At 36.6% G+C, this 23,830-nt stretch overlaps 1 protein-coding gene and 1 pseudogene across 5 annotated transcripts in view; both read left to right on the plus strand.

Annotated features, from left to right (window-relative positions):
• PHKB (phosphorylase kinase regulatory subunit beta) overlaps window positions 1–23,830 on the plus strand; it is a 230,101-nt gene that overhangs the window by 7,993 nt on the left and 198,278 nt on the right. For all 5 annotated transcript variants that reach the window (XM_045293618.1, XM_004704694.3, XM_004704693.3 and 2 more), the window contains one exon: window positions 23,077–23,166. In XM_045293618.1, coding sequence (XP_045149553.1) covers window positions 23,077–23,166 — 90 coding nt within the window. The remainder of the gene's footprint in view (window positions 1–23,076; window positions 23,167–23,830) is intronic.
• LOC123522109 lies at window positions 1,799–12,554 on the plus strand (annotated as a pseudogene).

Genomic DNA, 23,830 nt, shown 5'->3' on the forward strand with positions numbered 1-23,830 from the left:
CAAGAAAGAAAAGCTTGTAGTTAGTTCAAGGATTGCTAGCCTTTAGGAGTGTTTTCCAGTCCAGTCCATTGGGGCACCACGCCCTGGCCCCAAAGTCCACCTTCATCATTCCCTAGGGACCTTGTGGCTCTATTCCCTTGCTGTTCCACTGCACGAACCCAGTGCCTTACATCAGAGTGGCGGGATCAGATCGGGTGCAATTCCCACACTGTGTCTCTGGTGTTGTCTCCCTCAGGGCCATGGGTCAGTGAGGGGCATCATGTATCATAGTGGGGCTGGCCATTTGGTCCTCTATGTGGATTGGCTGCTCTAATTGGGGTTATCTTCCTCAAGGCCTGGTGGGCCAGGATGTGCTCCAGTCTCTCCTCCTTCCCCGTCATCTCCTGTGTTCTCTGATCAGATATCTCTTTTTCCTGGAGCTGCGGATTCAGTGCCATCCTTTGAAATAATTTCTTCTCGGGGGAGGGGCAGGCATCCACTTAGTGTTTGGGACTGGGGCCAGCCCCCCAGACCTCTCCACTGGTTCCCATAGGAGAGTATTTCATTGCACAATTTAATTTAACAATCATTACATAACATGTCCTGGGTTCACAACTGTACTTTTCACTGGTTCTTTTAACTAGAAACTACCCAGAGTTGCAAAATATGAAAGTCAGTATTTTGATTTTGGAAAATTAGTCTTCTATGTATTAAGATTGTTCCATGCATTTTAACATTCCTTAATCCTGCTAGATTGGTGTCCCTGCTATTATTTCTTTGTTTCTACCCTTTTTTGAATTTTTGTGAGTGTTGCATTTCTACGTGTGCATACTGAGTTGTGCTCTGAATGTTAAGTTGCCAGTATTTGCTGTGGTTGAATGCCATTTCTTTTGTTTTGATTGCATACATCAAAAGAGAGATCTAGCTGTTTAAAGAGCCCTGGAGCAAAATGTACAAGACACAAACTTTAGAATGAAATTCGCAACCAAAATAAATTATATTTTATTTCTTTAGTAAAAGACTGAATTGTCCTATAATTTCAATTGTTTCTATTTCTTATTTGGCCACTGTGACAATAAAAGTATGTTAGGTTAGAAGATTTGGTCAGCTTTAGCGTTCACATTAACATTACAGTTCAATTATTTGCAGTAATGTTTACAGTATATTGTGGTGAGATACAAAATATCTTGGAAATTTTGGTTTTATTCTTAGGTGACATAACTTTAAAAATCATTCCTTTTAAAATCAATCTTCATTATCTTCATTTTGACTTTCTAATTTTATTAACATTTGATGAATTTATTAGCCCCTGAGTTGAATTTTCCCTGTTACTAATTCTTCTTTAGATTCTTTCATTAATTAATTAATACTCTATTAATTTGATTTGCTTATCTAATAAAGTTTACTGTATAGTTTAGGAAAAAGTCAACTTGTTATTTTACGTGTCTAAAACACTCTTCTTTTTTAGGAATTTATGTAGCAGTTTTTTTTCAAACTAATTTAGCAGTCAGCTATTTGAAAGAATTCTTGTGGCTTAAAGAGATCATAGGCTTTAAAGGTCCAGGATAGTCATGCATTGTGGCCCTTTTAAGACCCTGATGAAAGCATATCTACTTTGAAATCAGCTAGACCTAGATCTGTTGTTTAGTTTTTGTTGCTAATGAGTGGGTTCCCACTCTGTGCAACTTTATGTATAAAAGAATAAAACAGTTCGGGTCTTATGCCATCTTCATGATTGTTGATATGTTTGGGGATTTTGAGAATTTCCTTAATTTCTCTGCACTCTGATGTCCTTTCCTAGAATCAGTTTTTCACGACAATGTATCCATAGTAAGTAGACCAAAGTTATCTTAGTCCTTATTCTTTTTTTTCTCAGTCCTTATTCAAAGAAACATTCCGGTCATATTTCTTCTAAGATTAGTTCTACACAACTCTTTTGTTTATTATTTGTTAGACTACATTCTACCTTTGACATTTGTCTGACTATTATCTTTATCAGAATACATTGTACCTTTGAGACTCGATTCCTTCTCTGTAAAAATGAGAATAATAAGATTTACCGGGAAGGGTTATTGTGAGGATTAAATAAAATGTTATGTGTTAACTATGGAAGTATATGTGAATATTATATCAAGAAAACTAGTAAAAACTGAAGAAACCAAAGTTGTCCAATGATAACCATGGGTGAAGGAAGAAGAGTTTTTGCTTTGGGGCATTGAGTTATGTTAATGGTGTGGAATAATTTGGAAAAGGCTATCGATGATTGTTGTACAACATGCATAGTATAATCAATGACACTGAATTATACATGCAGAAGTTGTTAAATTAGAGAATGTTTTGTTGTGTATATTTTTGCCACAATTAAAAAAAATTACATGAAACAAAAAAGTATGTTCTAACCATCTGATATTTAGTAGCTTCTCCATAAATTTTATTTTTCATCCTTCCAAAAAACATACCTTTTGTAATATTGCTAATATGCATATGAGACTGATGTGGTAGTTATTTCTTAAGATAATAACTTATTCTCTTCCCCTCATTTTGTTATCTATTTTCAAAGTAGCTATTTGATTAAGAAAATCTGCCATGCTTCAATATAATTATATTGAATTCGATTACCCAGAATCTAATATTAATAGAACTGTGTTACTTAATAGTCCATTCCATTTTAGATTTCATTTTATTCTAAGACTATCTCATTTTTGTCAGTAATCACCTACAAGTTTAAAGAGATTGGTACTGACAGTTTCTGTAGAAACTCATGTTAGACAGCAGAAAGACCAGTTGTTATTTTATGTATAATTTACAGATATATATATATATATGCAGTGTTTTTTTTCCCAGTAGGAAAATTTTTTCAGAAAGCACTTATAAACTGTATTCTGCTGGGAGCTCTGACTCTTCTTATTAGGTTGTGCTCTATAATCTTGTAAGATTTAGGGAATGGAGGCTGTATGATATGGATTAACTCCATTGGCATGAATCTCTTTGCCCTTAATGCTTATTCTCTTGTGGTCCAATGTCCTCAGTATGGGTTACATTTCATGAAGAATACAACTGCTATTCTCACTGCTTTAGGTTACCAGAGAATATTCACATTATACATCCTAAAAGCTATTTTGCTCTTAATATTCTTTTCCTTGTCCATCTTACATGAAACACACAAGCAAAAGCATACAAGCAGTGTCCAAGAACACTTAATTTTGAATCTCTCAAACACAACCCGGCCATGATAGAACTAATTTTCTACTATTCCTATTCTAAACTTTCAAACAAATAAAATGAATGACAAGAATAGGTTAAATAGAGGGCCTAACATGGGCCTTGGGACTTTAAAACTACCAGTATTTATATTTTATTGTAAATGGAAAAGAAATCCATTCAAAGATATGAAGTATTAGAGTAGAAAGACTTGATTAATAATTGATCAAGCTCCCTATAACATTTTGTGAAAACTGAATTGAAACAATCTGATGGCATTTATAATGATTTAGAATGTGATCATTTAACAGTTAAACATTTTCTGGCTGTATAAGATATAGTAAAATCTCATGTACAGTCTTATCTTATTATGATAATCTTTATCCATATTTTTAAATGGCATGAGACCATTCAATTTTTGTAGAGTAATCTGCCAAATTGTACATGTTATTTTTTAGTCTGCTAAGTTCAGACTGAAAGATACACATAGTTAATATTTCACTGACTTCTAAAAGACTGGGTGAGTAGGACATAATTATTCAATGATGTATATTGGCTTAATTGTTAAATAGACATGTGCTTCTGAGCTAGATGACTTTCTTTAGTTGTATTTTCAAATTTCTGATTCGAAAGCAAATAATAGAATATTTTAACTGAAGATATTAAATACTTCATCTTACAAATTAGTAGATGCCTTCTGATTGTTTGCTGTAGCTCTGGATGATGCGTTTTTATTAATTCCCACTTATTCTAATTGTTGGATTACACTTTGACTACCTCGATTAGAAGTCGGTTATTTTTTTTAGTTGTTTCTCTTTTTTAATGGTAGGTTTTGTTTTTATAAAGAGTTAGCATTATTTCTTTTGTTTGATAGATATCTTGGATAGTGAAATTAAGGAAGATCATTTTGTCCAACTTGAAGCCCATGTACTTCATGTACCGATAGCAACCTTGGTGGCTCTTACTGAGGCCTTATTTTTAGGTCAGACTGTTCTGGTTTGAGCACACTAGCAAGTGAGTTAGCTGATTTTTTGCAAATGAGTCTCATAGCACTGCTGGTGACTTCTGTCTTGCTTTGCGGGATGTACCATGAAAAAGAAACCAGGGCTAGAAGGTTTTTTTCCTCTTTTAAATGTTTTTGATTTTTTTGTATTTTAAAATTTGTTGTTCTTGTGATTTAGGTGAAGATTTACAGAGCAGATCATTTATTGATATACATTGTGTTTTAACTTACCTATTTCAATCTATTCAATATATATCCCACTTTGACCAAGTGTTCCCATTTCTCCTTCTTTCCTAACCCTCTGTCCTTAGTTAAATGGTACTCCTTTGATCCTAAATGGTTGGCTATTCTAACACAGGGGTGAGCTCAGACCCAACCATGAAGAGTGATTTATGGCCATAATCTTAGGAGTCGCACCAGTTTGATCTGACCAATAAACCTGGTCTCTTTTGTGAATTTGAATTCTGTTTCATAATTTTCTCCTGCCTTATCCCGGACCTTCTAATATAATCCTTTTTCTAAGCATTTGGTAGAAGTAGCCAGGCATCATCTTTTTCATACAGTTAAGGCTATAGCAAGTGACATTTGCATAGTCTAATATCTATTGGACTATTTGTCTCCATATCTCTTTGAGTTTCATCAACCTTCTGTCTTGAGATGGTAACAGACACTATTTGTACCTTATATGGCTGCTCATGAGCTTCTTAAGTCACCAGTCCCCGCTCAACCAAATTAAAACGTGCAACATTGTCTTTGTGAACTATGTAATGCCAATTGACCTTAGTGTCCCACAAGAATATGGTTCCTAAACCCAGCAACTTATTTTCTTAAAATGTTTTGTTATATCTATTTATTTAACTTTCATTCTTATATGTTCTACCATTTTCATAGATATATTTGCAGCAAAGGTAAATACACATATACAATATATTTCATGGGAATACTTGCTTTCTCCCATACCTGTTCAGACTGCATATCTATCCAAGCGTGTAATAGATTACTATTATAGGATTGGATATCAAATAGTGTTTACCTCTGTTGCTTTTAATTCTTGTATACTTTTCCAGTGCCTTCCCCGGCTTCTATCATTTTTGCCGAATTTCTTCCCCTTCACCCAAGTTAACATTTGTTTACTCTTTAGCTTATAACTTCCCCTCCTTCTGTTACTTCTCCACCTTTGGTAACAATGAAGAAAGTTTGTTTTAGTGTGAAAACCATTTCTTAACCTTTCGTAATAGTAGTTGTATACAATTTTTCTCTTTTGTAATTGACTAATTTCACTCAGTGTAAAATCCTCCAGGTTTATCCATATTATGAGGTGTTTCACAAAATTATGGTTAGTCTTTAACATTGCAATGTAGTATTCCATTGTATGTATATATGTACTGAAGTTTATTTATTCATTCGTCCACTGATGGACATTTGAGTTGTTTCCATCTTTTTGCTATTGTGAATAGTTCTGCAGTGTACATGGATGCACATATATGTGTTAGCTTCGTGGCTCTTATTTCTTTTTTTTTTTTTTGTGGCTCTTATTTCTGTAGGGCATATATCAAGTCAAGGGTTTGTTGGATTATATCATATTTCTTTTCCTAACTTTTTGAGCAAGTGCCATACTGTTTTTCACAGTAATTGTACCATTTTACAGCTCTAATACCAGTAATGAGGGGTCCTGTCTTCCTTGCCAGCATTTGTTTTTAGAACTTTGCTAATAATAGTAGTATGAGAGGGTGTCTCTTGGTTATTTTGATTTTTATCTCTTGAATAGCTAGTGATCATGAGCATTTCATCATATGTTCTTTGGCTGTCTGAATGTCTTTGGAGAACTATCTGTTTAAGATTTCTTTCCATTTTTAATTGGATCATTTATCTTTTTCTTGTTGAGGTATTGATATTTTCAAACTTGGTAAGTCATTGCAAAAATTTTTTTCCCCGGTCTATGGATCATCTTTTTAGTCTTTTGGTGAAAATTTTTTGTGTACATAAGTTTCTGATTGTTAGGAGGTCTTAGTCATTTAATTTTCTTCTTTGTGTGTGTGTTTGTTTTTCTTTATATTTAATAATCTGTTTATATTACACACTAGGGCACTGTGCACTAGGGCTCTTAAGTTTATCCTTATTTTTTCATCGGTGATCTTTATAGTTCTAGGTTTCACATTTAGGACTTTGATCCATTTGAGTTTGTTTTTGTATCTGGTAGGAGATAATGCATCCTGCTTTATTCTCCTGGAAATCATCATCGAATGCTCTTGGGAGATTTCCGGGACTGGAGAGGGTAAAGGAAGATAAAGCAATAGACTAAGACTGTTGGCAACTTAGATTAAATGGAAAGAGATAGTTGTGGCAGTTGCATTATCTCCTGTCAACTTGTGAAGGCATGGGGTCTAGCCTGTCAATCACGTCGCAGTTTGATGACCTCATTTGGAGGCACAATAGAAATAAATAACTCATTGGAGGCCAGATACATGTGCACTCTTTGCTTTTGTGATAGTCCTTGTTTACTCATGCTTATGGGGGGGAAATTAATAAGGAATTCAAAAGAACTAAATTTAGGTACGATAAATACATTAAAAAAACATATGAAAGCTACTGTGAAAATTATAAAAATTGCAATAAAAACTCTAGATGTATTAAAATAAAACTAGAAGACAATAAAAAGGAAACTGACAAAAGTGGAAAATTAGAACTCACACAAAATCAGGAAATAAAAATCCAGAAGATTAATACTAAACTTTCAGAAAAAGATAACACGAAAGACAAAGAATAGAATTGAATCAAAGGAAGACAGAATTAGAACAATTGAAGACAAATTTCCAAATACTAATTTGTTAGAAAAAAATGTTTTTAAAAGAGCAACAACAAAAATTTAAACCATGTATCTCTGTGGGATAGCATCAAAAGAATTAACTTTTGCAGGACTGGAACTTCAGAACTTGAGAAGATTAAAAAAAAATTCTTAATTTTAAAGCACAGATAAAATATTAGGAGATTCATTGGCATAAAACTTAAAATTATAAAGAAGTCAAGAAAATATCAGGTTTGAATGGACTATTTGAAATTTGTGATGGTAGTAATAAAGTACAGAGTAACCTAAAAGAAAAACAATAAACTATCTCACAAAAATAAATAGAAACAAAGAGAACACTAAAATCCATAAACAGAATTGAGCATAGAAAAATATACAAGAATTGAACAAAGAAATCATTACCTCCTCTGAAAACAAGAAAACTCACAATAAAATTACAACAGTCAATTCAACTCACTGATTACTATCCCAAATATGAATGGAATAAATGTATCAGTCAAGAGGCATCGCTGTTATTTAAAAATGATTTAGATACATCAGAGTTCAAAAACAAAAAGTAAAAAACAACCGATTACAAGGATCTACATATAGCCTCTCTGGAGACCAGTCAACAGAAAATGGGTGAAGGGAGACATTGGACAGTGTAAGTAAGATATGACAAAATAACAATGACTTTTAAATTAGCAAGGGTTCATGGGAGTGGAGGGGGAAAGGGGAGAGGAGGGAAAAATGAGATGATGCCAGGGGCTCAAGTGTAAAGCAGATGTTTTGAGAATGATGATGGCAACAAATGTGCAAATGTGCCTGAAACAAGGGATGTATATATGGAGTGTGATAAGCATTGTACGAGCCTACAATAAAAATGATTAAAAAAAAAAGGAAAGCGCATTCAGAAAATGTTGTGGGAACCAGCAGAGCAATTAATTGAAACTCATTTTCTTTCTAGTAGTTCTTTACACTGCCAACCAAGTTACCATATATACTCGAGTACAAACTGACCTGAATATCAGCCAAGGCACCTAATTTTATCACAAAAACTGCATTAAAAATATGCTGTAAAACTCGGCTTCTACATGAGTATATACTATTTAAAATTTGGATGGATCATATGACTGACATCCTTACCTAAATATTCTCAGTGGCTTCCATTATGTAAAGGTTAAAATACAAACCTGGAATTTGTTATTAGACTTTCCAATTTTCTTTCTGACTCGTATGCTCTGCTGTAACACCTCTTATCTATCTGCTTCTCACAGATAATACACTTTCTTTCTGGCTTCACCATTTTCATTAGGTTCCTGCAGTACTAAATAGTCTTTACCCCCTCATATGTTACTCTTACTGATATTTGACCACACTGAAATGCTAGTAGAATTCTGATGTTTTTGGTTGTGGGTTTGAAGTTGTTGCAAGTCTCTGATTGCTCTCATTAAAGCAACTGAGGGCATCCTGATAGGTGTTGGTTGTTTCCTTCTTTCTGTCCAGTGGTATTAGAGTGGATGGGTGGCACTGATCCTGATGCTATGCCTTCTGATAGCTGGATGCCATCTATTTTCTTCACCATGTCTAACTTTTTGGAGGTTCCTCATAGTACCCATCAGTTGTGAGACATGTGGTATATAGGTGGTTAATGAGAATCAAATGTTCTCAAGAGTAGTGAAGAGCCAGACTCTTCACCTTCTGGCCATGCTTAGAGCAAGTTAGTTTGCAGCTATGCTGTTGGATTCCAGTGGGTGCTACTGCACACCAGGTCCCAAACTGAAAACCCTATGGGTCAGTTCTCTGTCCTATAGGATTTCTGTTAGTTGAAATGTCCTAAACTGCAATTGGTAAGAGTCTATGGTTGACACAGTTCAGTACCAATAACTTAAGTTTTTGGAAGTTTGAACACATTGAGACATATAGAAAGATGTACCTGACAGTCTGCTTCTAAAATGGCATAGTTATGAAAACTGTGAAGTGTAGACATACTGTACAACACGTGGCATCTCTATGACGTACAATCAACTAAATGACAATTGGTTTTTGTTTTTTCCCCTCCTGTGGTGACAATATTGGGCATCTACTGTGAATATTGAAGCTAGAAGAGTCAGAGTAGATGCCCAGCATTGTCAATGTACTAAATTGTATACCATAAATTAATATTATGCCAAGAGAATTGCACCTCAAAAAATAATAATTTACAGTGAACCCTCGCCACTTAGCGCTTCGACTTCCGCGGCTTCACTCTATCGCGGTTTTTGCGTAACAGCGCATGCTCTGTCATTACTGCCACTGATTGGCTCATACTGTACACGCTTGATGCCATAAATAATATAATAAATAATAAATGATAATTGTAACGTCCAAAATGTTTTACTGTATTTTCCCCTTTTCGTTTAATAAATTGGGTAATACAAGTGTAATGGTGACTAAAGGGTGTTTTTTCATGTCCTCTATGCTCTAACTACGAAAATATTTGATTTACAAATAAGGAATCCTACTTCGCAGAATTTCATTTATCACGGTAGGGTCTAGAACCGATTAACCGCCATAAACGAGGGTTCACTGTATTTGATTATATAAGAAAAGCAATGAGGCAATCTCATAACAGTAGTTCTGCCCCATTGAGTTTCTGTATGGAAACAAAAAAACCTCATTTTTATCCTGCAGAGCAACTGGTATGTTCGAACTGCTGACCTTGTAGCTGGCCACCCAACAATTTAATCCAGTGTGCAAACAGGGCTCCTTTTATTTTGAACTTAGTTCTTGGACTTATAGGTTGTCATCTATATTCTTGATTCTTACTGGGCACACCCTCACAATTCTGAGGTTTGTCTTTGGCTGCCTTTGAATTGTCCCCTTATGGCATTGATTTTGAAAATTATTGTATATTAAAAACATAAGTTAAAATGTCTAAAATATGGCCCCTTCACTTTACCAACCATGATGCCCTTCTCCAGGGACTGGTCTTTCCTGAAATAATTCTTGCTATTCTTGCCCGTAAGGATCATTGTGGCCCTACTACTTATAATATAGACTCTTTTGAGTTTTTTGCAGTCCATGGTGCTTTGAATGTCCTCCAGCACCACAAGTCAAATGCATTGATTCTTCTAGTTCTTTCTTATTCATTGTTCAACTTTTACATGCATATGAGCCAATGAAAAGTGCAATTAATATATAATGAACCCTATGCTCATTGTTTTACTTAATATACATTGAGTCTCACACCAACCCAACATTTATATTCTTCCTCATATTACAGTTGAGCAAACCAGACTCAGTCTTGAAAGTTATAAAGTGGTATAGCTATGATTGAAACCTGGTCTATTTTTAAAGCCTTGGCATTCAGACTAACTCCTCATGTATAGGGACATCTTTATTTTATTGTTCATTAAAGATTCTGATCAAATTTTAATTAGAAATAATAATGTTTATGTTGTGCAGCAATGTAAACCAGGCTTCATCATAATGTAAATAACAACTGGAAATGGTTCAAGTTCATTTTCAAAATGTTGAGTGGCTTGAAATTATTACTTCTATACAACTTATATAAAATAACATGTAAAAGAGCCCAAACTCACTGCCATTGAGTAAATTTGGACACACAGCAGCTTGACAGGGTTTCCAGGGTTGTAAATTTTTACAGCCCTCGAAATATTTACAGGAGCAATCGCCTCATCCTTTTATTACAGAGTGGCCGGTCAGTTTGAACAGCTGACCTTGTGGTTAGCAGTCCATCACTAGCATAGCAAAATGACTAATATCACCTTTTTTAAATGAGACCAGAAATTTTAATAAAATGAAATATTTCTTGTGAAAACTGCAAATGGTACACAGTGAAGTTTTCATTTACCTCTTTCCTATAATTCAATTAGTATTGAACTAATTAACTATTTTTCAAATTTGGAATTAAAGTTTTTCACTTATAATAATGACCCTGGGTTTCTTTGGACAGATCTTACATGTTAAGATATATTTACTTTTATAAAATGATTATGTGTGAGGTTATATTATGTTTATTCTACTGATTTTGCTGTTACACATTTCATACTTTAATCATCTTGTTATTTCACTGAGAACCCCCTTTATAAATAATAGAGTAGAATAGTAGAATATTATTGTTTGATGCCCTCCAGTTGATTCCAACTCATGTGACCCTAGTCCTGCATCATCCTCATAGTTGTTGCTGTGTTAGCCCATTAATCTAGGCATTGTGTCAGTTCTTCTCATTGAAGGTCTTCCTCATTTTTACAACCCTGTATTTTAGCAAACGTGATGTCCTCCAGTAACTGATTTTTCCTGATAACATATCAAAATTATATGAGATCAACTGTTTTCATCCACATTTCTATAGCCCATTTTGTCCGTACTTCTCTCAACAATGATTTGTTCTTTTAAAACCCATGGTATATGTCATATTCTTCTGCAACACCACAATTCAAAGACATCAATTTTTCTTTGGTGTTCCTTATTCATTGACCAGTTTTTACATGTGTATGAGGTGATTGAAAATACAATGTTGTATGTGAAGTACTCAAGTTAAATAACTTAGCTCTTTTTACAAGAGGACTACATGAGTGTCCAGTGCTCCCCTCACTACCCTCACTACCCTTGTCAGTGGCTTCTGCTCCAGCCCAGTTCTAGCTCCAGCCCCAGCTCCATCTCAGACTCTGGCTTCAGCTCCCACTCCAGGTCCAGCTCCTACTCCAGCTCCTGCCTGCTGGTCTGACTCAACAACAGCTGTAGCCCCTAGACTGTGGCGCGGCCTCCGAGTAGAACTCAGCCTCAACGCTAGCCCCAGCCTGGCTTAGCTCTCCCTGGTAGCCAAATGGTCAGGCTCCATCGTGGACAGCTATGAGTGACACAGTGAGGATACTGCTCAAGTTATCATAACCCTGCTGTTTACTGCTGAAAAGCACTCAGTGGAAGTTATCATTCTTGTGGACCTCACAAAGAGTTTGAAGATGAGATGACTGTTGTCATAGAATTTGTGAAGAATATGTGTGAATTGCATAAAAAGTCTCTTCAAATGATCTCATTCTGGGATGGTACTTTATAGGCCATGGCATAATCGAACACTGCTGATCCATGAATACTACAGCTGAGAGGCCCCTGTCCCTATGCACCTCACTGTCGATACCAGCCTCCAGAACAGTCACATGAGCATCAAGCCCTATATCAGCACTTTGGTGGATGTCCCTGGGAGGACCAATGGAGTGATGTTTATAGCTGACCATGAGCCATGCATATCATGACACCAAAGCATTGGATTTGACCTGATTATGAAGACCTGTTTTAGTCCCAGCTGGTGACTTGCAAGTCTTAAGTGACTTGCTACAAGTGGGGTGGGGCACGAGTCATCCCATATCCAGGATGCTCTGAGCAGAGTGGTAATATGCAGAGGATGTTCTGACTGGAAAGGTGGCTGCTGCCAATGCTGTGGGCCACTTTTTGATGAGTCTGGTTAACTAACTACCCTAAATTGTACCTGATGACTTTGACATGCTCAACAGCTATATCAGTGACCTGCTGTTGGTGACTTACCTGGCCAATCTTACGAAGTCACAAATTGTCTTTAACTAGGGACTTTCAACCTGGGAATGGGTCCCAGAAAGAGTTCCTATCACTCTGGGCCTTAACCCTGAGAAGTAGAATATGGTTCCAGGAAAATGGTTTCTTTGTAGTGTGATTCTTTGAATCACACTGAACCAGGCAAATGATGTGACTAAATAACCAGTCTGCCATTTGTAAACCAAAAACCAAAAGTTAAATAATTTAATGTTGCATTTTACTTAAATTCATGTACTTTGATGACTCTTATACTTCAGCTGATTCTAAATAGCTTTTGGCAAATTTTGTACATAGGATATTGATTTTATTTATTTAATATTTGCTAAGTGTTCACTATGTGCCAGCACTGTTGGCATTTGAGATAAAGCAGTGACTAATACAAACATGATGGAGAACATTAAAAAAGTTATATCACTTCTGAGTGCTTTTTTTCCCCTAGAGAGAAATTCTAAACTTTTTGGAATTAATGAACTATGACTCTCACCTCACAAAAAATCATATAAAATTAAAGTATATTATGACAAGGTACTCTAATGGATCATAAATTGAAAAAGGAAATGAAATATATAATTGAATTATTGGTATTCATAAGGTCAACACATGAGACATCAAGTACATATACTATCCTTAAATAGATTTTATAGGCCATGCTCTTTCCATAAAGGTCACTAAAATAACTTAATACTTTTTTATTAAAAATAAAATGAGAATGGTGCAATGGCCTTTTCACATCTTATTTGGCTAAGTTAAATGGGCAAATTTTGCCACATTTTTATAAAATGGATTTATTTCATATTTAAAATACATATTTTATCAGCTTGTCACCACCATGGAGAAACATATAGACTAAAAAACTTGAGGCATCAAATGAACTGTGATGATAAAAAGTGGAACTTACTCAAAACCAAACCCTAAATAAATAATTAAATTTGCATATTTATATACACCTGATTTTAGAGCAATCTGCTCTCATAAGGCAGAGATGAAAGCAAGGACTAAAGGCTTTCAGTTTTTCTCAAACAGGCATTGTTGTGAGGTTTCATGGGACAATTAGTTTTCAGAGACCATGAAATTCAGCTTCATAATAACACCTTTGTGTCTGAAGTAACAATGTAGGGTTTTGTTAGGATGATGAAATCAGAATCTGTGTATCAAGTATCTTGTACCATGCCTGGTAGTAGATGCCAAATATCCATTTTCTCATTTTACAAAGTACCCAAGTAATAATTGGATATCTTCATATCTAATAGTTAGGAAACAGAATTATACAAGGTAAAAATTACTCTCCTCTACCTAGTGGTAACCATTTTTAACAATTGCGCGGTAACCGATCACAAGGATCTACATATAACCCCCTCCCGGGGGGACAGACAACAGAAAAGTGGGTGAAGGGAGACGTCGGAAAGTATACGACATGACAAAATAATAATAATAATTTATAAATTATGGGTTCGTGCCGGAGTGGGGTGGGTGGGGAAAAATGAGGAGCTGATACCATGGGCTCAAGTAAAAAGAAAATGTTTTGAGAATGATGATGGCAACAAATATACAACTGTGCTTGACACAGTGGATGTATGTATGGATTGTGTTAAGAGTTGTACGAGTCCCCAGTAAAATGATTAAAAAAAGAAAAGTATCCGTTTTGTTGTTAGGTGCCATCAAGGTGGTTCCATCCCAGAGTGACCCTGTGCACCACAGAATGAAACAGTGACCAGTCCTGCACCATCCCCACAGTTGTTCCTATGCTGGGCTCATTGTTGCAGTCACTCTGTCAGTCTGTCTTGGTGAAGGCCTTCCTCTTTTTCGCTGCCCCTCTACTTGACCAAGCATGATGTCCTCCAGGGACTAGTCTCTCGACAACATGTCCAAAGTTGTGAGCAGAAGTCTCACCATCCTTGCCTCTAAGGAGCATTCTGGCTGTATGGGAGGAGCTAGCTTTATCTGTTTCCTGTGGCTCTTAGGGTTAGAGGTCTAATAATTAGCAGTTCAATGCTTTTCCAATAGTGTTACCAAGGCACCTTGCTTTCTTGAATGGAGGTGTCATAATTTATTATTCATTCATACTCCTATTCAGGATACATTTATTCCTTAATATTTTAAATTTCTGGGCATGAAAGAACCGGTGGAAAAAATTAAGATTTATTTATCCTTCTTTTACAATGAGGGATATCAGTAATCTTGAAGGTGCTTGTAGTGCTAAATCATATATAGTTTATTCAAATTGAATTAGAGTTTAGATTCTGATTACTTGGTTTGCTGAAGGCTTTGACTTGCAGTGAAAGCTTTAGCTCCATTTTCAGTGTTGACATAAACTCAGATTTTCTTTTAGGTCTTGAACCAAAAATGTAAAAAAATGTAAAAAGCTTTGCTTCTAAGCAGAGTGTTTTAAAGTGAATTCATTGCCCCTGACCAGGCCAGGAAGGGACAGAGTTCCCTGTGCTGACAGTGCTTGTGTGGGAAGTTAGAAAGGGAAGTTGGAATACCTGGGCGGCATGGTTAGTTGAGTCATAACTTTTTGACATTCAAGTAGCCAAGAGATCAGAGGGGCCCAGAACCAATCCTGCAATATACACAATCTGTGATATAGAGATATACAGATTGTGTATATATCTCAACCATGGTCCTTGTCCTACTTGTGCAGCCCCACTTGTGACAGTGATGGGACAATGATGAATTGATTTGCCTATCATCGTGAAGACTTTCGTTGTGTTCTATAAGTAGCCCCATGACCATGACTCCTTCAGGCGTCATTATGGTGTTGATGGTCTCAATCATCCAGATAATTTTTCTTTGTCTTGTCTTTATCCTATTCAAGACTTAATAAAGGGGTTTCTATAAAATATGCTAGAATTTTCAGTCCCATAACCCCTCCCCCCTCCCCAGGACAACATCTTTTATCTATTCTGAAGTGATTTTGGTAAGTTTTCCAAATTCTCTAGTTATAGATGTCTTTCTACAAGAGATGAGGCTTGATAGTTAAATCAGGGAATGTGAATGGGCTACTAGGAGCCCTGATCCCAGAGTGGTTATGGTGGTTATTGTGTTGGGCTGCTAACTGGGATGTCAACATTTCGAAACCACCAGCTGCTTTTCGGGAGAAAGATGAGACTTTCTACTTATATAAAGAGTTACAGTCTCAGAAACCCACAGGTACAGTTCTCAACTGTCCTTTAGAGTTGTTTTGATGTGGAATTAACCCAATGCCAGTGAGGATTGATTTTTGGTCATTAGCAGGAGATAGGGTAACGTGAGTTTACATTGGTAAACTGGTCAACAAGTAGTTCTTGAATCATAACTGTCAGCTTTTCTACTTTTTTTTTCTTATCAAACATTTACTGTCATCTATGTAATACAGTCAACCCTCGTTTATTGCAGTTAATCGGTTCTAGACCCTACCATGATAAATGAAATTCCGCGAAGTAGGATTCCTTATTTGTAAATCAAATATTTTCGTAGTTAGAGCATAGAGGACATGAAAAAACGCCCTTTAGTTAGTTTTTATATGACTAACAAGTCTCGTTTCTTTCATGTTTTTGAATTTTGTCCCACATTTTTCTCCCACTGTAGCCAGAACCTTCTCATGTGATCTCTTTTAGAACAGCTGGCAGTGGCCGCTTGGAGGGACAAGGGTGGTGCCACTGCCTGTCACATGGAAGAGGACGTGGGTAACTATGCTTGCAGTCTCCTGGAGGATTAAGGGAACAGAGGGAGAGCCAGACGTTTCTGGAATGCTAGTCACCCCTGTGGTTCTGGGTAACGAGTTGATTATCCCATCCCATCGGTTCTTGACCACTGCTTTCAGAAGCTCAGAATTGCTCTATTGTGTTGGTTCATCTGACAGTTCACTCACTCAATTTGTCTCCACTCTCACCTCATTTGTACAGCTTGTTCTCATTGTTGCTGTTTGATCAATTTTTCTCCCCCCTTTTACTCTGAAGCTCAGCATTCCAGGATTATTATTTGCATAGGTTTCATCTAGTCTCTTTTGTCTTTGCTAGGGAGAGTATGGAGAGCATGATTTCCTAATCCGCTATCTTGCTGGAATTTCCTATATATTTTTTTTCTATGCAGAAATTTCAATGGCTGATTTTCATTGACACTTCTATATTGCAGTAAATGGCAGTGGAGGAGGACATATCTAACATCCTCTGGTTTTCCTATTGCCACACGATAGGGGTCATATATACCTTCACCTTCATACTTCTTTACCTAACTTAATGCCAACTGTTTCTGCCAAGGCACACTCCTATGTTGGGTTTAGGTATTCATTGTAATGGCCACACAGAACTCACATACAATATTCACAACTATGGGGGCTTATTGAGGAAGTTAATAGACTACCACAAATCAGGAACCGCAAACCGTCAGGATATAGTCATTGGTCCACAGTCAACACCTCTTCTCAGCCAGGACCAAGTCTCTCTCTAGAAGTACTCAACCTCTAAGCCATTGCATCTTTGACCAGGAAGACTGTCTGTTGCTCTGCCTCATAGTCTCAGTGCTGATTCTCTGTTCTGTCTCATAGTTTCCTTGTCTCAGCCTCTGGTCTTGGCCTGCTTCCTCTGATCTGCTCACCACCCCATAATATGTGTTGTCTCTGGTCTTGGCTTCTGCCACTTCAGAGAGAGGTCACAAATGTGTTTTCCTTCTGATTGTTTTGGGCTTTCTTTCTGCTCTTGTTTGGTTGGGGGTAGTAACTAAAACTGACCAATCCTCTCATATTAGTGGTAAACCAACTATTTTTTCATAGTCCATCTCAATCATTTCCTGGGTGTTACAGAGACATGGACAGAAGTGCCATATTAAGAAATTTCATCCCACCACATCCATTTACTGAAATCTAAAACTCACTGCTATCTAGTCAGTCTCTCTCACAGACCCATAGTATCTGATGGGGACAGATGGGGAGAAGGAACCTTCGAAGCCTTGGCAATACTCCTCCGTCTTACGTTCCAGTCTCTAGTGTATTTATGCCTGATGACCTTCACCACTTCAGACAGAAATCATGGCCATGCACGTCCAAATGGTCCTCTGATTCCTCTGTGTCCCAGATGGCTCTTTCATAATGAGGAATGGCATTGATATAGGTGCTGCTTGTCTTTTGTTCCCCAGACCCACAACAAAAATGAAATAATGGAATCTTAAGTCATACCTTCTAAATGAGTAGTTTTATAAATACCCCGAAGGAAACAAAGGGTGTGACTTGATTCACACCCCATACTAAGGTCAGGATCTAGTCCTCCTTTAAGCTGTAACAGAGTACTACAAAATGATATCATAGCTACAGGCATGGAGTCCAGAATTATAATATGTTAATAAAGAATCATGGCTAGAAGGGCCATCTTAATTAACTATATGAGGGTTTCCTCCCCCTAGAATGGAATTTTATTTTCAAAGCTATGCATTTAAATTTTTTTACAAAACAACCTATCACCTTCAAAGTACTCTCCATTATACTTAATAGATTTGTCAAATCTGTGATTCCATTCTTGGTAACATTTTTCAAACTATCTGGTAGGATGGCAGACAGCACCTCCCTCATAATCTTTTCTTCACCTCTTCTGTATTGTCCAATTGCTGTCCTTTCATGTTCCTCTTCATTTGTGGAAACATAAAAAAGTTGCACAGAGTGAGCTCAGGTGAGTAAGGTCCTTGGGGGCAAGAGAGGCAGGTGAGTAAGGTCCTTGGGGGCAAGAGAGGCATGCTGTTTTCTGCCAAAAATTGGTGCACCGAGGTGGCTGTGTGAGCAGGTGCATTGTCGTGGTGGCAAAACCATTCCCCCTTCTACCACAAATCAGGCCTTTTTTGTTGCACACTGTTAATGGTATCTTTTCAGAACCTCTAAATAGAACGCTTAATTAACAGTCTGACCTGGTGGAACAAACTCTAAATGCACTACATGTCGACATTTTTGTCTGTTCAGGAAGTTGATGGGTATACAGAACCAGGTTTGTCATCAATTGACATTGGACCTTTTTTGAAAGGAGAAAACCACTCTTACACTTGAGGTTTTCCCATAGTACTGTCCTTGTAAGCTGTGTTCAACAGCACAACAGTTTCTGTGATATTTTTCCCAAGCAGGAAACAAAAATTCCTAGCCGCATGCTGTTTCCTTAAATCAGCCATCAAGAAAACAAGGTTCAAGCAAAATTGCCTTTATGAAAAAATTCACTGTGACTAGAGGGAATCTTCCCAGGCAATGCCACAGGCTGTACTAACTCAGAGTGAGTTACTCAAAGCTTGCCTAGCAGGAAAAATGCATACTATGAAAGCTCCACCTAGTGAAGTTTTTTCCTATTTTCTTTTTTTTTTTTTGGTGGTGGTGGGGGGGAGGGTACCGCTCGTATCGCAACTAGATCGCCCAGCTCTTAATTAGAAAGCTCCAGTGAAACACGTTCAGTATCATACTAACAGGGCCCACACTGTGTCTTTAGTACACTGCCTAAACATGAAAGGAGATTTGTGTCACTGAACCACCAATGCCTTACCTAATTGTAATAAACCTATAAAACTTTGTTGTTTTAATATTTGTTATATAAATCAAAATAATTGCTCTCTTAGGAGAACTCTAGTAAAAGCAGAAATATTGCCCATGTTTTAGTTATGTGTTACTGCTGTATGAGAAATACCATGTTGACTCCTTTAACAAATGGAAACTTAATTTCCTGTAGTTTTTTATGCTAGAATTCTGAATTCAGGGTTCTGGCTCTAGGTTAATGCTGTATTTCTATCTAATTCCCTGAAAAGTCTTCATTCCTTCAGCTCCTGTTTTCCTTAGAGATCTTCATGTGGCTGCATATCTATTGTACCTTACCTTTTTGTGCCTGCCTAATCTGGTCCTTTTTTATTTCGTAGGAGATCTACTGAAAATAAACCCCCAGATAGGTAGTATTTTGTCTTATTAACAAAGCAAAATAATATATTTAAGAATAGGATTATGAACACAGGTATAGAGGTTAGGATTTATATAACATTGTTGGAGAACTCAATTTAATCCTTAAGTCTCAAATCCTACCAGTCAAGCGGGCTTTTTTTTATTAAGTTGCCTTTGTTCTTGCTAGGTGTCATTGAGTAGGTTCTGACCCAGAGTGGTCCTGTGCACAAAAGAACAAAACATTGCCCAATCCTGAGCCACACTCATTATTACTCCTATCTCTAGCCCATTGTGGTACCCACTGTGTCAATCCATCTCATTGAGTGTCTTCCTCTTTTTCACTGCTCCTCCACTTTACGCAGGATGTAGTCCTTCTCCAGGGACTAATGTCTCCTGACAACAGATCCAAAATATATAAGATAAAACCTCTGACTATATATCCTCCCAATGAAGCTTAGTAACAAAGAAAAAATAATAAGAGCAAGTACAAATAATCAAAATTTACAAATTATGTGTATATGTGAACTACTAAAGACACCCTTTACTAGGATATTCTCATTACTTTGGTTATAAGCTACCACACTGAACATAGCAATTTTATGAACATGAATGCTTTCATTTTTTAAAAAACAGAATCTTAATGCATCTCAACAAAATCCTTTGTGGTAGTTACATAATCTATTATCAATTTGAGACCTAAGAGTGAAGGGGTGGAGTGTAGCCTGTCATTCAGGTCCCAGCTTGATGACCTCATTTGGAGGTGTTAAGGAGCTCACTGGAGGTGAACATACACATTCCCTGTGAGAAATTCCTGTGGACAAGGTACATGGAGCTATGATAGAGCCCTGGAGCTGAAGGAGCCACATGGATACTCCTGCCAGCGCTGAGATGCTTTCCACTGTCACTGGGTGCACAAGACTTTGCACCCACTGGTCTGTGATTTTCCTGCATTTGGCGCCATTGCATATGTACCTTGATTCCGAAGAGGAATTTGCAGACTGGTATCGGACATATGGGCTAATATCAGGCTTATGGACTTGATCTGGACTTGTCGGGGTTGTTTTCTTGATGTACATGAACTCTATATACAGCTCTTTCTTTTACACATATGAGTGTCTATGAATTTGTTTCTCTAGTCTACTCAGAGTGACACATCCTTGAAGCCTACCTCCACTTCCCCTAAGAAAATTATAGGTTCGCTTTTGTGCTCTGATACTACACAGTATAGCATGTATTGCCTGATTTCAGAGATGGATTCATTGTGACCCTGTGATCTTGTTGATTTCTGAGTGCTTTCTTACAAGAATAAGAGACATTACTTTGATGACTGAAGCTTTAGATGGCTCCTTTTCAATTAGTATTTGAGAAAGTATACCAGTCAAGTGTATAATTTTGTGTCCATTTTGTGATAAATTATCGTGATTATTGTGTAGTAGTATGCTTTTGAGTAGTAGGGTCTGCTACCACCTTGTATTTATTTTTATGGCTGAAAAATATAATTAATGTCTTTGCTTATAGTCAAATATAATAAAGCCAGAGTATTATCTGCCAAAGGAACCCTGGTGGCATAGTAGTTACATGTTGGTTTGCAACGTCAGCAGTTTGAAACTACCAGCTCCTCCACTGGGGAAAGATAAGGATTTCCCTTACACAGTGGCATTCTCAGAAACCCAAAGGGGCAGTTCTACCCTGTCCGATAGGGTCACTCTGAGTTGTAATTGACATGATGTCAGTGAGTGAGTTTTTTGTCCAGAAGAAAGTGGAAGCTTAAGAATTTCAGTGTGAAAAGAAGGGAGCCATTCGTTATTGGTAGAGTACTTGGCTTTGGCTATATCAGCAGCATCTTTTTCCTTGAATTTTTCAAGTGTGACTATTTGACAGAGGATTGCCCGATGAAGCAGTAACAGAGAGTATATAAGGTTTGGATTTAAGTACATGTAAGTAGTTGTATTTCTCAAAGAAGTTGATATTACTGAGCTAGGAACTTCTACTACATGACATTTGTGTATGTATATATATATGTATCATGTATATATCCATATACATGTATATTTATGCACATATTATCTTACTAATTGGACACTTTGGACCTAATTGCTATCCGATGGTTGAGAACCCAACCAAGTGCTATATAGATAACCAGGACGGTAGACTCTGTCCTTTTGAGGTGTACAGTATCCTTCATGGGCAACACCAGAATACTCTGATTTAGAAACCGCGCTAAGTGAGCTGAACTTTACCTTAAACTCACCTGTAGGAGATTTAAGGAATGGAAATACTCCCTTGGACTTAAAGCTGAAATGCCCTAGTGTGAGAAGAAGCGAATGACTGCTATCCCAAAGTTATAGGTTGAAGGTTATCGGATTTAGTTGGGATCTCTTGCTTTGAGAGTGCAGAATGATTGGTGGCCTGGAACTACCATAGATATGCTACTTTCAAGCCCTCTTTGCTTTTTTATGACATGCCTTATTCTAGCAGGCATGGTTTTGCCTTTGTGAATGAGCTTATTGAAACTTTTGCTCTGTCTTCAATTCTGATTGTGTAAGTAGTGTCCAGTCACTTGTGTTTTTATCTGTACAGGTCACAATCCATGTATTCTGGTCTAAGGAGCTGTCTTACACATGTATACTTTTCTTTTTCTAAACAGAATTTGAAATTCTATAACCTTGCCTAAATTAATGATACTATCGATAGAATTATGTTATTATGCCCTAGGGGGATGATTTACAATGTTCCCTAATAAAAGAACAATGAACTCTCTAAAGTGGACTGGGGACACATATAAACCATAAGTACATCAATCGATTTTGAGGTTGCACGTAATCATAGCCCTAAAACAAAGAACAATTCATTTTTGTGACATGGCCCTACTTGATAATTGCCTTCATGAAGAGATCACTGAAGATATGGGTGATATAGCAAAGTGTGGTGAAGAAATAAAATTGTGCCTAGCTATCTGAAAAAATGCCTTCTTGAGTCTTAAAAGCTTGTCGTAAAACAGGCAGCCATCTAAGTGAGGTAACACCTAAGTCCACACAGAAGAAGTATACTAGCCTATGTGTTGTAAGGATTGCAAATAATAAAATCCAAGACTGGAGGAGGGAAGAGTATTAGAGATTAAATTTGAGTTCAGTTTGCAGAAGGCTATGGATGACAGTGAAAGCCCCAAACCCATTTGCAGGGTCTGCAGTTGGATTAAGTCTCCAATGAGTCACCTCTGACCATTTACCAGGGTTTTTCTTAATTTTATTTTGTCATTTTTATTTTGTTTTAGTTGAGCTTCTGCTTTTTGTTTTTGTATGCTTTTCTATATGTGACATCCAGGATAGGTAAAACTATTGGGACAGTAACTGGTTTAATTGTGGTTGATTGTAAATGGAGAGTTAATAATAAAGAGTACAAGAAAGAATAGCATGTTCTTAAATTGATTGTGGTGATCATTGCACAACTCTTTATAATATGTTTAAACTATTGAATTGTATGATATATAAATTATATGTCAATAAAACTATTGACATTAAAAAATTTACCAACAGTGAAATAGGACAATTCATATATAAAAATTAAAGCATTGCTAGAGTGTTATTCTTTCTTTATTTCAAAGTTTCTTCTCTCTAGGTAGAAAAGACTGAATTTAATGAGCTTTCACTTTTCCTTTAGGCTCAGTATATGAACCTCTTAAAAGTATTAATCTTCCAAGACCCGATAATGAAACTCTGTGGGATAAATTGGATCATTATTACAGAATTGGTAAGCAAAACCTAAGCAAAACATGATGTAATTATGATTGGTATTTATTCTGTCCCATTTATATTACATATCTTATATGGATTGTGTTTTTCACTCATTTCCATGTATGAAATAGTTTCTGTGCTTAGGCAGCTGTATATTATTCTTTCACATTGACAAAAAAAACAAAACAAAAAACAAATTCACTCCTATGGATGGGATTCCAGCTCTCAGCAGACCTTTAAATCAGAGTAGATTTGCTCCATGGAGTTTCTAAGACTTTAAATCTCTGTGGAAGCAGACTTCTGGGTTCAAACTGCTGACCTTTAAGTTGGCAGTTGAGCAGTTTGAAACCAGGACTCTAAAGAAGCCCAGGTCATATATGACTGTTGTACAATATTTAAAAGGTCATCAATATCTTCTATGAACTTTTAGCTTTTCCAAAACATTACAAGATCTGAAAACAAAGATTTTGTATAAATATTCCTTGCTCAAAACAGTGGAAGACCCTGCACAAGATATATTGACACAGTAGTTGTAACATTGGGCTTAAGCTTAACAATTGTGAGAATGGTTTAGAATCAAGTATTATTTCACTCTGGTGTATACAGTGTTGCTGTGTTAGAGCCTAACGATGGTTTCTAACAACAACAACAACAAAGACTGTTTTTTGATTTGCTGGTTA

This window comes from Echinops telfairi, unplaced genomic scaffold (assembly GCF_000313985.2).
Source record: "Echinops telfairi isolate 266 unplaced genomic scaffold, ASM31398v2 ScPeMD7_2291;HRSCAF=2852, whole genome shotgun sequence".
NCBI classification, from domain to species: Eukaryota; Metazoa; Chordata; class Mammalia; order Afrosoricida; family Tenrecidae; genus Echinops; species Echinops telfairi.